Source organism: Larimichthys crocea, chromosome VIII (assembly GCF_000972845.2).
Source record: "Larimichthys crocea isolate SSNF chromosome VIII, L_crocea_2.0, whole genome shotgun sequence".
Lineage (NCBI taxonomy): Eukaryota > Metazoa > Chordata > Actinopteri > Sciaenidae > Larimichthys > Larimichthys crocea.
The window spans coordinates 3,275,309-3,291,110 of NC_040018.1; the positions used below are offsets into that span (position 1 = coordinate 3,275,309).

A 15,802-nucleotide genomic window follows, 5' to 3' on the forward strand; every position below is an offset into this window, starting at 1 on the left:
GGAGTGTCTGTACACTTTACAGGTTAAAATATAAATGCTCAATTATGTAACTTTTGACTGTGTAGATTTTGATAAATAGAGGCCACTGTGGCCACAAGTGACAATTAGGGGATAATGGTAAAAAGCAGTCTTGCCAATAACCAATATTCAGCCTCTGAGCTGAACTCTGTTTATTGTGACTGACACAAGGAGCTTCGTTTTGTTGAAGTCTCAAGCAGCCACGTAGCTTGAAACATCTAGATAATTTATTTTTACTGCCTAAGTGTTGTGTTTCGAGTGTGCTGAAGGCAGAAACGGCAGTGAAATATTAAAAACCCATAAACGTGGAAGAAAATTATGATGAGCATTAATTTCTTAAACTGATGGAACTGAGCTGCAAGCAGTTTTTTAAACATTTATTCAGGACTGAATAGATGCAGTGAAGTTTCAGCTTACGCCCGCCAGGATATCTGATTGGCTGCTGACAGCCAATGACTCTAAAATGTTTAGTCATGTCCAACATTCTTTGGCTGACACACTATAAACTGTTCACACATCAGCTAAGCTTTTCTCGTTGTGCAGCTCTACAGGAAATGAAGCGACTTTTGGGAAGTTGTTTATCATGTGTATTTGCAGTATGACTGTGTGGTAACAGAGAAGAAAAGACATTCAGCATTCTGTGACTACTGATGGGAGCCGTGACATGAAGTCTGAGAGGAGAGTCCATTACATTTAGCTTTGAGTTGTTTGTGTTGTGGCCTGTAAATATAGCGTGACCATAATTTGACAAAACTGTCAACAGTATCTTAAGTAATGATCATCGAGCAAGTCCTCAAAAACTTTGGAACCACAGTCCCATTTTATGTAGGCTGATGTATTTATTTTCGCACAAAGCATAGCCTGCAGCATGTAATCAATATATATACTATGTGACACTATTGTCTAACTCTCAGTTTAAGCTAACTGGATTGATTACTGCCAACACGGTTCTTTCCCACAAAGTAATCAAAATCTGTGCAATGTTTAGCTCTGTTGTTTGGAAATTCACAATTATTAAACTGTTAGTGTCCATTATAGTATACAAGACATTTATACACTGAACATTTTGTCCAGGCTGCACTTCTCTCAGAGTCAGAATCACTTTTATTGCACAGGTATGTATACACCAAGTGGCAACCTCTGTTAAGTGAAGTGTTAAAAACTGTAGTTCCTTGAATGACCACTTGAGGTTGGCTGCAAAACGAGTCAGTCTCCATAAGTCCCCATGTTAAAATGCCCAACTTCACAGCAGAAATAAACATGTTTACAGCCTGGTACAAAAAACAGTTTTGGTCTTTATAGCTATTTTTTTCTGTTCATTACAACTGTACTGAATTTTTATAGAACTCACCTGTTATCACCAAAGTTATGCATAATTAACTGCGTGGCCGCTTTGATTGACAGGTAGGTGCCATTACAGATGGCTTGTTTGAGCAACCAGGCGTCATTCAGCCCGTCTCAAGTCCGCCAATGATCCACATCTTTGCAGATTTTTAAATTAGGCAGGAAGCGCAAGAAGCAGGACTGCCAACATGGCGGTGGTTGGAGCCACCACACTCTGAGCTTCAAAATGCCTCTTCAAAAACCTGTGGGTGACACCATGCATACGCTATCCATTCTTTACACTAGAGTTATCACGATACCAAATGAGTAACCACGATACTATACCAGACAAAGTATCATGGTTCCGGGTATTATCGCGACACTGCTGCCTTTTTTTATGATTATTTTTATGAACTGCAATGTATTTGTACAAGTTATAAATACTTATGGATTACTTATAATGTTGTTTGGTGCATGGTAAACATAATACTGGTGAATGAGAATTAGAGTAAGAGTAGAGAATAAGTTTGAAACAATGAGTTTGGTTTTTTGAGCAAAATTAGTGGTGACACTGACACTGACGCCACGGCAGACTCGCCACTCGAGCCCGGTGTTTTCACCACGGTGAGTGTGTTGTCTCGTGTTTGTGACTGTAAGCCGTGCACGCATCTGGGTGAGACAGAACTTTAGCCTGTTGTTTGTTTTGAAGTGAATTTCTATCGAAATTCAGAGCAGAAAACTGGCGGAAACTGGCACCGGTAGTATAGTAATCCAAAGTAGTACCGTTGTGTAAAATTTCTAGTATAGTAGGAACCGTAACGATTTGGCACCGCGGGTACCGTGTATACCATGGGTATCATGCAACTCTACTTTACACTGTCCAGTTGTGTAAATATACAAGGAACTTGACTTATACAACAGTTCTACAAGCATAATTTATTAGTTTACAGTAATGAGTGGCAACAAATTATGATTTGTTTGAAATTTGTCCCTCACCTAGAGGCCTGAACACTGTTCAGGATCAACCCGCTCAGATTCTAGCTGCTTGTCAGGATGTTTGAACTGCTAAGCCTCCAAATATAAGCTTCACTCCAGAACCTCTAAAGTTAATACATACGTCAAACAGAAAGTGCTGTTCCAACAGGCTGGAGGCAATTTGTCAACTGGACGTGGTCGTCATCAGTCAAGTTTGTAACTCTCTGAAACTGACAATCTGACAGTCACGCTCACTTTCTGCAGCAGCTAGCCAGGTGCGTGTTGGAAAGAAAACGGGCAGAGCGCAAAACACTTAGCACATTCTTTTTTTTCCTCTAAATTCCTAACATTGCTATTTTGTGCAACTGTTAATGCTCATGGATAATCAAATGCCAAACAACTGCCAAGAAATATATGCAAGCAATACGCAGACTCCTTCTTTGAATCAGAACCGCACAGCTGTTACTAAACACACGCCAGGGAATACAGCAACCTTTTTGCTACCTGAAAATGCAAGAAATGTAATTTTCTGTACCCTGATTAATGAAGCCTCGTACCAACAATGACAAACAGCTTCTCACCCAACTATGAATTTAGAAGCTGTAAAAAAAATAAATAACTGAAACGAAGGATGTCCAACCTTGTTCTGATTGAGTATACAGTATACACAGCGTGAAGCTGCTGCAGTTACCTCAGTTTAATGACTGTTTGTTTTGCCTTAGAAAAATCCTGATGACTTCAAATCCCCTAATTTAACATTTCAAAGCAGTATACAAACATTCAGTGACAGTTTATAACACTATAATGTAGTTGTATTTGTCAAACTTTTATGATTACATGCTTTTATGATTACATTTTATATTATTACAACTGTCCATCCATCCATTTTCTTCTGCTTATGGTAAATGGACTACTTATATAGCACCTTTCTAGTCTTTCGACCACTCAAAGCGCTTGTACACTACATAACTCATTCACCTATTCACACAGTCACACTGCTGGCATCAGTTTTAGGAGCTAACCACTCATACACCTTCACACACACCAATGGCACAGCCTTCGGGAGCAACTTACCCAAGGACACCTTGACATGCAGACTGGAGGAGCTGGGGATCGAACCGCCGATCATCTGATTAGTAGACAACTTGTGCTACCTCCACAGTTGCTTATCTGGAGTCAGTTCGCTGTGGCAGCAGGTTTAGCAGGACGCTCCAGACGTCCTAACCCCCAGCAACCTGGTGTTTCCAGGCTAGATGGGCTATGTAATCCCTCCAGTGGGTTCTGGGTCTGCCCCGGGGTCTCCTACTAGTTGGTTTTGCCCACCTCCAAAGGAAGGTGCACAGGCATCATCCAAATCAGATGCCCACACCACCTCAGCTGACTTCTTTCGCCATTTGTATCTGTGATGTCAGTCTTTAGATCACTACCCAAAGCTCGTGATCATAGGTGAGGACTGGAAAATCAAGAGCTTTGCCTTCCAGCTATTACATCTGTATATAACTATATTCATTACCTGTTAATATGCCAGCCTCCATTTTTCAAATACATTATTAAACACCGTTCATAACTATATCAATATCTCAATATCTGCTTTCAACTACATTATAATGTTTATATACTGCTTATGAATGCTAAGTGGAGGCACTTTTATGGTCGGTCTTCATGTTTTAAGTGGAACAAAATCTTCTAAATCAGTTAATCCTCATGGTGAAGTGTGGGCGGATCATAATGCAGCACTTTAAAATACATGTCACAAACTGTAGCCAGCACATTTTTCCTGAAGGAAAAATTGTTATTAATAGTCAAAAATCTTATGAATAAAAAATCACATACTCAAACAAAACTGACCAATTCTATGTTCTAGGTTGCATGGGACTTTGGGAGCACAGATATAAACTAGTTATCACCATGTCTTCACTGCTCCACATCCGCCCACCAACCAGCACTGTCCTCGACTTGTCAGACACCAGTTCTCTAGCGAGTTGTGATGAACTGTCATGTGCGTGACTAAACCGGTTCAACAGCGCGCTGTTGGTTGGAGAAATCACTCAGCCATTACAGTCCCTCAGTGTCTGTGAAAACAGCTTCAGGCAGGGAGGTTTGGACCGAGAGATGGGGGGAGAGAGAGAGAGAGACTGTTTTCTTTGCAGTGAGAAGCATGGTTCATGCTTCTCCCTAACCCCTTGCAAACAGCATGCCAACACAAGTCTCAAACAGCACCTTCTCTATCCACTTGTAAATTCACCAGCTCGGCAGCACAGGAAGGGAATGTAAATTAGGTGTGACTAACAGCAAGACGGGGAATCCAGGCAGTCTTTTCCCCCTCCTCTTCTTGCTGTTCTCCCCTGGTTACCGAGGGTTTTGTACACATCCACTTTCCCGCAGTGCTCGAGGCTGTCGGCTTGGTTTCACATGCAGAAATGGCTTCAGCTGGAGGTGTACTAAGCTGAGGCCAGATAACAAAAAGGAAGATAGAAGAGTCAGAATGAAGCTGGTTTGATTTATCATGAACGGGGAGCCCTTTCACTTGATCTTCAATGCTATTGAACCAGTCGTGCTTACCAAAATATGGAAATACAGCTGCCACATATGATTTCTCAGAAACAAACCAGTATTGTATTGACTGCTGCAAGCTTTATTAACATGGGTATACTAAATTATTTTTATGTGGTGGAGGAGAAGGCTAGAGATATCTTTGTTATTGCAAACAAACCCATTGAGACTAAAATGAACAATAAATTGATCTTTCTAACGAGTGCAGCCTGTGGAGCCAAAGCCTGATACAGATTATTCGTCTGTGCCATAGAGCTCCATCGTTGTCCAAAACTATTAAAAACACATCAACAAGCCACATATTGCGTTCATTACAGAGAACATGGGCACTTTAGTTTATTCTGAGTCAGTCCGATAGACATCAGCCTGGTGCCGTAGATACTCACTAATGCAGCCAATGAATATTAATCCACCGTTGAAATTAGTCCCCAAGAAATGCATTATTTTCTCCTGTTTGAGCAACTCTGCTAAAAACTAAAGTACCCAGCTGTTGTAGGAAATTACTTGACCTTTTTATCCACGCTGGCAATGTGGCTCTGGGGATGGCAATTTTGGTTGTTTTGACTGGATTATCTCTACAGCTATTGAATGGATTGCCATGAACTTTTGTCCAGACGTTCATGGTGCCCAGAGGATGAATCCTAATGTCTTTCCTAGTTTTCTGGCTTTTTGCCTTGAGTGATGATAATGCACTGCATTTTCCAGACTATAAGCCGCTACTTTTTTTCCCACGCTTTGAACCATGCAGCTTATACAACGGTGCAGCTAATTTATAGATTTTTACTGGCCAACGGGGGCGCTCTCGAGCAGTAGATGCAAAAGTGAGACAGACATGTGGGGAAAGATTATGCGCAGAAGTAGACGCTAGTTTTGATTTTGAACTGTCATTTTGTGCATCATGCATCATGATGCAGCTTTTAAATTAAAGGCAATTGATCTGGCCATCAAAGAAGGAAATAGAGCTACCGCACGTAATCTTGGCATCTCGTGTTGATGGCATGTTGGTGCCGTACTGCCGATTTTCAGGCACAGTTTGAAAAAAAGCGTGTCTTAAATTAAAACTTAAATAATCTTCAGTGTACTGTCTGTCTGTGTAAATACCTCATGTTACAACATGAAAACCTGTGGCTTATATTCAAGTTCGGCCAATATATGTACAAAATGTATTTTCTTTTTAAATTTAGCTGGTGCGGCTTGTATTCAAGTACGCTCTATAGTCCGGAAAATACGGTAGTTATTTCAGTGAAGTCTGAGAGTACTTTCAAGACGGAGATCAAGTTCAAGCTGAATGAAGATTTCACTGACGGTTGCAGACATTCAAAAGACCAAGACTGTCATCTCTCTGGATATTACTATTGCTGTACTTTACATTAGCACTCTCATAGTGAGCATTGTCATTTAGTCCAAAGCACTATATAGCTACTCCTGCCAAGCAGCTTGAACTCGTGAGATCCCAAATCACAAGATCACACAAGAATCCATCTTGCCTAGCTTAAAGCTACGCCCAAACCACAGTTGTTTTGGACCAATCAGTAGCCTGTGAAGAACAGCAGGAGCTACATTTACCACTAGGTGTAGAAGCAGAAGTGACAACAATGCTGACTGAGTCTGAATCTAAAAATCGGCAAAGATGTGGATCTGAGGCGGGCTGAATGACGCCTGTGTGTTCAAACTACACACCTTCAATGGCACTCACCTGTCAATAAAAGCAGCCGCACTGTTAATTATGCATAACTTTAAGTCCTAATATAATTAGAACGGGTGAGTTTTGAGTTTTTGAAAATTGGAGACTAGGGCTATACAATTAATCGAATTTTGATCACGATTTCGATTTTGTTGTCAAACTATCTCAAAAATCATATAATCGAGTTTAAACTATTTATTTTCCACTTGTCATTACACAATTTCTGAGGGACGCACATGCACAATACATTCCATTTCACGCAGCCCCGCTGACTAACAGGATAGCCCACACTCCCTCACGCAGCTGAAGAGTGAGGAGGTGTGTCGTTTGGTGTTCAAAAACAGTGAGTGAGACTGAAAGCGAATGAGAAGAATCCGACGAGAAGCAGCAGCACATAATGTGCAAGATTTGCTACAAGGTAATAGCTGCTCCTCTTGGTAACACTACAAATGTATTCAACCATCTCAAACAAAAGCACAAAGTCACTCACGACGAATTAATAAAGAAACAAAAAGACAAAGCCAGTGCCACAACCAGCAAGACGTCAACGCAAACTCAGTCATCGATCACAGACACATTGTTTAATGCGACTCCTTATCCGACAAGTTCGGAGAGGCACAAGTCATTAAGCTACGTTTACACATAGCCGGGTATGTTGAGAAACGAATATTTCCCTCCCTCCGTTTTCCAAAATAACATCGTGCACATAGCATCGTTTTCAAAAAAGTTTTCGTTTACATCAGCCCGCATAAATACGCCATGGAGCGCCATCATAACTACGCCAAGCCTATGGGCGGCTGCTTCCATGATCATCATCATAGCAAAAGGTAAACATTGGTCGCACTTTTGGCGCATCAGCTGCCTAAAACTCGATTCGTTTTCAGAGGCGAATTCACCGTTTGCGTGTAAAAGAAAGGTACAAACGAAGGGAAATGTCTCAGTTTTTTAAAATACCCGTGTACGTGTAAACGGGGCCTAACAGCTGCCATTGGATATTTCTTAGCTAAAGATATGCAACCCATTAATACAGTCGAGGGTGAGGGTTTCAAGAAGATGCTTATTGCTTATTGATGCTTATGCTTATTATTATATTTATTTTGTTCTATAAATATAGAGAATTTGCAGAGCAGCTGGATCCATAGTTTATTTTGGATACATTTATGTTTTTCTATGCCTTATTTAATGTTCCATAAAGTATATTTATTTTATTGATTTAATGCTTTATACATTGCAAAACAGCTGTAAAGTACATATTTGTAGCCAAAATGTATTTTCAATTTGAATATTTTGCATAAAGAATCAATAACAAAGTGTTTTTTGAGAGAGAGAGAAATGCTGAATAAATGCATTGTGAAACTCAAAATTAATCGTTTGAATAATCGTGATTTCAATATTGACCAAAATAATCGTGATATTGATTTTTTCCATAATCAAGCAGCCCTATTGGAGACTGATGCATTCTGTAGCCAGCCTCAAGTGGACGTTTGAGGAACCGCAATTTTTTTTTTTACACTTTCGCATTTGCTTCACTTCACAGCCAGGGAGGCTGTCACTTGGTTTTGTTTGATCCATAAGCTATGTTTAGAGTGATTGACACCAGCTTTGTGTATAAAGTGTGTGAACTGAAGAACTGAAAGTTTTCACAAAGATTTCCGACGTACAAACATCAGTGCCAGTGCACCGGTGAAATCTATACCTTCCCATCTGTTCTCTGACACCATGTTTGAATGATTAAATCCGACCATTTATTTTCAGATAGTTAAAGCTTTTTCACTCCTGCACCTCTTTTTACTCTCCAGGCAGCATACTTGTGATAGACTCCGAATCGGTTATTGTGGGAGCCCTGTGAGACTTGATGTAACAGATACTGTTGAAGGTGCTACATTCAATCACAGCTGGTGGTGCTCCACTTTTAACTTTCCTTTCCTGTGTCATCATTTGTAGGCATGAAATAATTTCCTCATGTCAGAGTGTGTCAACAGAAGGTGTATCAACATGTGGTTAAAGTGTGTATACATAACTGTTCTAGTTTTATTATCCAGGTGCATTGGGACCGGTGTGTAATAAAAAGATAGAATACCAAATTCAGCCTTTTTTTTCATCAGTGCGTAGGCAGTTACTCTCTCAGAGAGAGAAACCGCAACCAGCCAATTATTCTTGTGATTATTATTGCAAGGAAGTGGATGGGCCTGCATGTTATTGATGTCAGGGAGGATGTCAATGGACCTCTATTCCAGTCTAATAAATACTCTTTGCACTGCTGCCCTTGGATTTTCAAGGGATTATGCGAGCGCAGCTTCCATCAGCGATGAGCTGTATTCTCCCATTATGTGTAATGGGAATAGTATGCATGCAGTACGTAAGGAGAGTATCAAAGTGCGGTCTATGTTTGAGCATTTGTGTGTGTGTGTGTCTTCAGGAGTGTGTTTTACGGTGTTGATGATGGAGAGCCAGCTCCTCTGCAGACAACCTGTGCTTATTTTATGGCCTCCTCCCCAGCTGCAGCATGTGGGCAATAAACCTTTCTCCAGCAATCTCCAAACAGTGCAGCAATCAATGGGAAATTATCTCAGCCAATCGATGGGCCAGCCTTTCTATTTCTCCCTCTCTCTACCTCTCCTGCTGTCCTATCTGTATCCTTTCTCCCACCACCCCTCCCTCTCTGTCTCCCTCTCCCTCTCCTCATCCCTTCTGTCTCATTTTTTTTGCTGTCTCTCTGTTTTTTCCACCCACTCCTTCACTCAACCCACCCTTACCCCACCATCCCCCCACTTTTTTTACTTGCATTCCCTCCAGCTTTCTCAGCTCCGCAGCACCTAGTCTGAAATGCGACAGCTCAGCAGCTCCAGAGACATTAACAAAAGTCGCCTTCACCCATGGAATATGTAACATCGCCGGATTGACTTTCCCCGGCAAATATAATGAATCTCACTTGTTCATACAACCAGAGCATTTCCTCTGACAGCTGTGACAACAAGGCCCACTTATTGTACACTGCTGTATGTCGTTGTTGCTGTTGTCCTTGGTTGTTTGTGGCCAATCATTACTGCTCCGTGTTTCACTTAAGGATGTATTATAATGAGTGTAAGAAATTGCCTAAAGGGCACTTCTCGACTGTTTTCCCTGCATAGGAAAAAAAAAAACTAAGTGGTTCCCAACATTCAGTCCTTTAAGCAGTGTAAATACTTTAAAGTTGCTATGGCGACAGAGCCGGCATGACAGTTAATTCTAAGGAAGCAGACTGTGTCTACAGTCTAACAGGCTCTACTACAGTGGTTTCCATGATTACTCAAAACCAACAGAACAAGAATTGTTTTTTTATACCAACAATGCCTTGTTGTGTTAGTTGGCTTCCCCCAACTTGATTTGGTTCACTTTCGCCGCTCTCATGGCGCAGTTTCAGCCCCAGCAGTCAGCAGTTGTCAGGAAAAAAAGGCTCTAAAAAACTGACTGTAAGCCACCTGCCGAGCACTTAATGGCTGACAGACACAATTTGGCGGCTAGCTGGTGAACATAGTGGAGCATTTAGCAGCTAAAGAGGCAAATGTTTCCCTCGGGAGTTGGAGAGACAAAATAGAGTGAATATTGAACTTACATTTGCCAGGTGGCGATGACTTTGAATAAATGCTAATGTTTCCTTACGGCTTCGGGAAATGAAAACAGGCAAATATTAAACAACTTCATAAGGTGATAATATGTCAGTGTTGTGTTTATAGCTTGTTGCTCTGCTCCCAGGTGGCATCCTTCCTGAGAAAAGCACTCGAGGAAAGTGTCAGAGATTGATGAGTTTCTCATCACGACTGATATTAATATGTGGTACTGCGACTCTTACAGCTAGCCGGTGGCTTAAGTGAGGTCGTCAAGTCAAATCAAGCTTTGAAAATACATAGAAGATCTAGCCATAGTTAGGAATGGTTACATCCTGATCTGTCATGTCAATGTTTCATACACCCGACAAAATGTATTTTTAGAAAGAATTTAAATTTTGTGACAAACTAACAACAATCTAAACAGATATCTGCATATGAATATAGAATCTGTTGGCAAGGGACCAAGATTTTGACACCTGAAGCGCCCTGCTTTCCGTTTGTAGCCTGAGTAGTATTGACCAGTCATGTCTGAGCGGGATTTGGTTGCATCAGTCTGTGTGGAGAGCAAAAGAGGCGGAACGCATCGACCAAAATGCAACCTCGAAACCGATTGGCTGTCGTCTGACAACGATTTAGCTTTTAATTTGCTGTTTTTTTCAAAAAGGTACTTGCGTTCATGTGAAAATATCTGTTTATAGAGATTAGCAGAAATGTGTCTTTCTCGTCATACTCATATCCCTTATCCGTTTTCCAGATATCCGCTGGCTACACCAGAAGGTTAAACTGTCGCCAGGTGATAGCCATTCGGGTTCAGAGAGTGCAGCTGCTAAATGCTCAATCTGTGGACGCTTGTTTTGACTTACATAATCAGTTTGTTTCCATATATGCAGATACACAGCATTTCACAGAAATGTCACTGTCTCATGACAAGGAAAACTGCCAGAGCCAATTTTCCACAATACTGACTCCAGCTCTCGCTCTCACACAACACCCAAAAGGAAGCAAGAATGATGCATTTCAGTTATGGTGGATTTGTCATTAAAGTAATCTTGGATAAACTTTTGGCAGCATTCGCCTAAAAAAAAAAAGATTCCAGAGGTATTTCCACGCCTAAGCAGCACTTGCTCCTGGCAGAACAGACAGACACTGACAGCCATTCAGACAGACTTGGAAACGGTGAGCAAACAGCACTTCTCCTAAACACCTTGTTTATGCTGCTGCTACCCACAGAGTTCAGCCATAACGTGACAACTTGAAAAGAAAGCACAAGTGACAACCACCACCCCTGCCTGTCACACTTGTATCATTTTTTCCCCTGCCTCAGCCATGGGGAAAACAGCCAGTTAATGTGGTGGTTTGACAAGCAGGAGTCTTGTGTTAGGCAGAGAGAGAGACACACACACACTGGGTTATTATTTGCCTTGCAGTAACGGATGGGGTCAATACAGGTTATAAAACCCAGCAGAGGTTGTTCTACACAGAAAAGGACAAAGCAGCGGAGCATAGTTTGCGAGAGTAAGCTCTAATGGAGTTAGAAATGGTGTTGATATTGGAAAGGCTTTATTGAGAGAGAAAAGTGTCGGTTGCAGTCGGATTCAGAGGTCAGCTCCAGTCAGTGGCTGCAGGCTTTTTGTTTACACACCATAGCTACAAGCACTTATATAAATAGCAACTTGGTAAATCCCTCTTTGAGATTCTCAGCTGTTTTCATCCTTGTAAACATTCGCCTCTGAGGTTCACGTGAATTAGTGAGCAACGAATCTGAACAATGGAGGCTACAGTTTTATGGCTTGGAAATGAGAGTCTGCTAATCAGCAAGTTCGTGCAGGTGGCAGATAGCTGGCATAAGTATTAACGAAACAATCCTTGACTGTTACATTCTTGGCAGACCGAGAAACATACACAGATACTAACATTCCTTGGCTACATCACTGGGGGAGTGCACTGAGAAACGATTGTATCGCGTAATGCTTATTAGTTAATACTGATAGTGCTTTCACATTCCCTGCTTTCCATTGTTTCTGATGTTTCATCTCACACCTGGTACGGTCATATCTTTGTGCTGGAGCTCAGAGTGTTGTTGCAGATGGATTCAAATCAAGATAGTTGATAAAGGTGGCTCGCAAGGATCAATATTTTCCAACTAAACATTGCAGTGTCCGTTTTTATGCTGACGATACCATGTTGTATGTGCAAGTCAGGCTTTCTTCAGATGTTATACTCCAATGTGTTCAGGTACAGTACGGCATTATAGGGATTTGGTTATATTTAGTCAGATTGCACACAAAAACTTAAAATTAAAATTGAATTTTTTACAGATAACAAAACTCCTTTCAAAACAAACAAACATACAGTCCAGTCTGTCCACGTCATCTCTCTTTGAGTTAAAGGTTCAGTGTGTAGGATTTAGTTGCATCTAGTAATGAGGCTGCAGATTGCAACTGACTGAATGACCCTCGCCTCACCCATCCCACATGTAGGAGAACCTATGGTTGTGACAGAAAAATGGTCTTATCTATATGGAAGGTAAATAAAATACAAAGATTCTTATTTTTAGGCAATTAATGAATGAAAACATATTTTCTATTACATTATATTTCTGCTATATTCTGCTTATAGATCATCCTAAATCTTAGATACTGAACCTTTGAATCTGGGGCAACTCGACTTGGTTGTAGACCCGTGAAGACATTTCACATCCAACAGGCTTCTTCTGTTCAGTCTAGTGTATTATCTACATGGATTATGGTGATATCCTGCATTCACTACCCTTTCACCAAAGGATGCACTTTAACCACAGTGCCAATCAATTCCTTACTCAATGAATGTATTGATTAATGTGTATGACTGAATGGGCTTGCTGTATGTAGACTTATAAACATCACAAGGTGTGTTTACTTGTAACTAACTGACATAACGCTGTGTATATGTCGCCTTTGTTACCACTAGATTACACTGAATGTACATCTCCAACTGAATTAAAAGACACCTTACTTTGCTGCCAACAAAGGCTGTAGTCTAATCGCTCTTTGCTGTGGAATAAAAGGTCTCATTGGCCTTTTACCTCATCATCTCTCTCTGTGTCTCTCTCTCTCCGCTGTCTATCCGAAGCCGCCTCTAATCAGTGGGCCTTGAGCTCTCAGAAAGGTCACTCTGTCCCTTTGATGGTGTTTTGATTCATCCCTTCCTCTTTTCTCCCCCTCCCACCCTTCCCTTTCACCCGCTTTCTCTCTCTCTCTCTCTCACAGGGAAGCTGGAGACTCACTACCACCAGGGTGCCAAGAAGGGGCTGGTCCCATCAGCTGCAGAGTGACGCGAGTAGAGAAGCTGAGGAGGAAAACAGTCGGATCTCACAGGAACATGGAAAATTATGTTTGCTATAAAAGAAAAGAAAAATAGCCACATTCTCCACTGGGTTGTTCCAATATTTTATCAGGAGTTTTCACAGCTGACATAGTATCATTTTTTAATTACTGGCATTTGCATTTAACATAAGAAACATTGCTTTAAAAGCATGCAGCACAGAGATAAATCATCATTTTGGCAAATGCCTTCAGTTTCCGTTGTCTGTATTTGATTGTGTGCAGAAAATAAATCATTAGGTTTCATTTTGTGCTTCTTTTATTCCAATTAAAATTTAATTTGTCAAAATGAAAACGCTTCTGATCTTAACAACAACAACTATCGTCTACTGGTTTCTCAAAACACAAAAGATAAATGACTTTATATTCCGGTTTAATTCACCTTCAGCTTTTATGAGACAACAAAGGAAAAATATTTTTGATCAACAACCTACATTGAGACTAACAAAAAAAACAGTCTTCTCATTAATTTCAGTGAGAACATAGCATTGGCACAGTAGGGGTTAGTTGATACAGACTCATCAACGTAATCCAACAATCCCCCCAGCAACTCACTGTTTAGATAACCAAACACATGCATGTGCACTTTCCATACTGTAGCGTCTAAACTTTAGCATTGTGCTAATTCTGTTGTTTACCTCGCAAGCACCGTGTGGGAGGAGAGAATTATTGACGCCATAAAAAACTTTTCTGTGTTGTAAAATTCTGCCTCAAAGGAGGATAAACCACCCTCAGACTGGTGGACTTATTATTCGACCTGGACTTCTTGGATGACATTTAATCTCGTCTCCTGAAGCATCATGTTCAGAAACCCCCCCTGAGCTTTTTTTGGATGAAATTATCTGACCTGTGTCTGTGCTCACCACCAAAAGAGTTTTAAACTAGTCTGACGCTGTGTGGTTTTGATATTAAAGGTTCACGGTTCAAGTCCAACATAGAGCAAAAGTATGGAGGGTGGACTGGTAGCTGGAGAAGTGCCAGATCAAGTACAGAGCAAGGTACCGAACACCTAACTGTTCCCATGGCTGCCCATCACTCCACCATCTATCTATCATAGGGTCTATGAGCCCTTTGTGTGTGTGTGTATTTCTGTATAGGTATAGCTAAAAACCCTAAAAAGAAAACCTAAAATCCCACATACATACACACACAAATTGATTATGTACTCATCATGCACTGGCCTTTATCTTCCAAAGTTTGTGCATGCATTCCTTTCCTTTGAATCTCTGCATGCCATTACAACTCAGAGCAGGAGTGGCAGACTCTACCACTGACAATACAAGCTGCCATGCAGAGAAGTAACTCGTGTACATTAATGTAAAGGCTATAGCAGAATTAATGCCAGGACGAGCATCAAGAATTAGTTTTGGTAAAATGAAAATCAAACCCAGAGATTATAACTTGAAATGGTTTCTAACATATATGTGTGCAACTTATTGCCCCTCTCAGCTATTAATTCCACTCTTGTTAAATCACAAAGATGCTTCAACATGATTGCACATTCAGAAGTGTTGTATTAACTTAAGTTACCGTATTAAGATAAGATCATGCAGGATTACTGCAGATTTTTCGCACTGTTGACCGTGTTGAATCACTTTTTGCTGCTTTTGAATCGGAACAATGAAGCTTTTACAGAGCTACGCTCACTCGTGTAAATTGCCGTGACCAGGTATTTACTCATGGAAAACGTACTCGTAAGAAACAGGTTTTAAACAAAGGTTATCATGGCTTTCATGGCGGGCGGGTTCATAAAGTCGGCATCTTCACTTCCTTACAGAGTACGGATGCCAAATCTCCAGCAGTTTCTTCAGGAGCCTGACATGCACAGACGTCTTCCTCTGAAATCATTTATTTATGCTTTCACCTAAACACCAGTTGTTGTTTTTTTTACACTTTTTTTTATGAAGTCTTTCCCGATTCAGTGCTGTGACAGGCTTTGATTGATATTCTGCCAGTGCGATGCATTTCTGTGTCTCAACGTTTTACCTGTTCTTACATCTCTGTGTGTTTATTTCCTTCCAAATGTGTTGAGTGCTTCTTTGACTAAGCTGTTTCTTGCCCAAGGGCGTATTTCACCATGGTTTTAAAAAGCATAGCATGAATCACCAGCACACACACACACACACCCATCTCCAGTTGTTATGTTTTTGCCTGAGCCTGGCATTGTAATTCGCTGTTGATTAGCTTAGATTTACTCTTGTTTGAGTTGCAGATTAGCTACAACTCTCTGCTCCACTCCATTCAGCATGAGAACGCATAATTGCACCAGCCCTCCCAGTAATCTCCCACCCAGAGAA

At 40.9% G+C, this 15,802-nt stretch overlaps 1 protein-coding gene across 1 annotated transcript in view; it reads left to right on the top strand.

The window, feature by feature from the left end:
• Positions 1 to 13,751, top strand: part of trip4 (thyroid hormone receptor interactor 4) — a 75,802-nt gene extending 62,051 nt beyond the window's left edge. The window contains exon 13 of the mRNA XM_010732790.3: positions 13,392 to 13,751. Within this exon, the coding sequence (XP_010731092.2) occupies positions 13,392 to 13,456 (65 nt within the window). The 3' untranslated portion in view covers positions 13,457 to 13,751. The remainder of the gene's footprint in view (positions 1 to 13,391) is intronic.
• Positions 13,752 to 15,802: the final 2,051 nt, after the last annotated feature.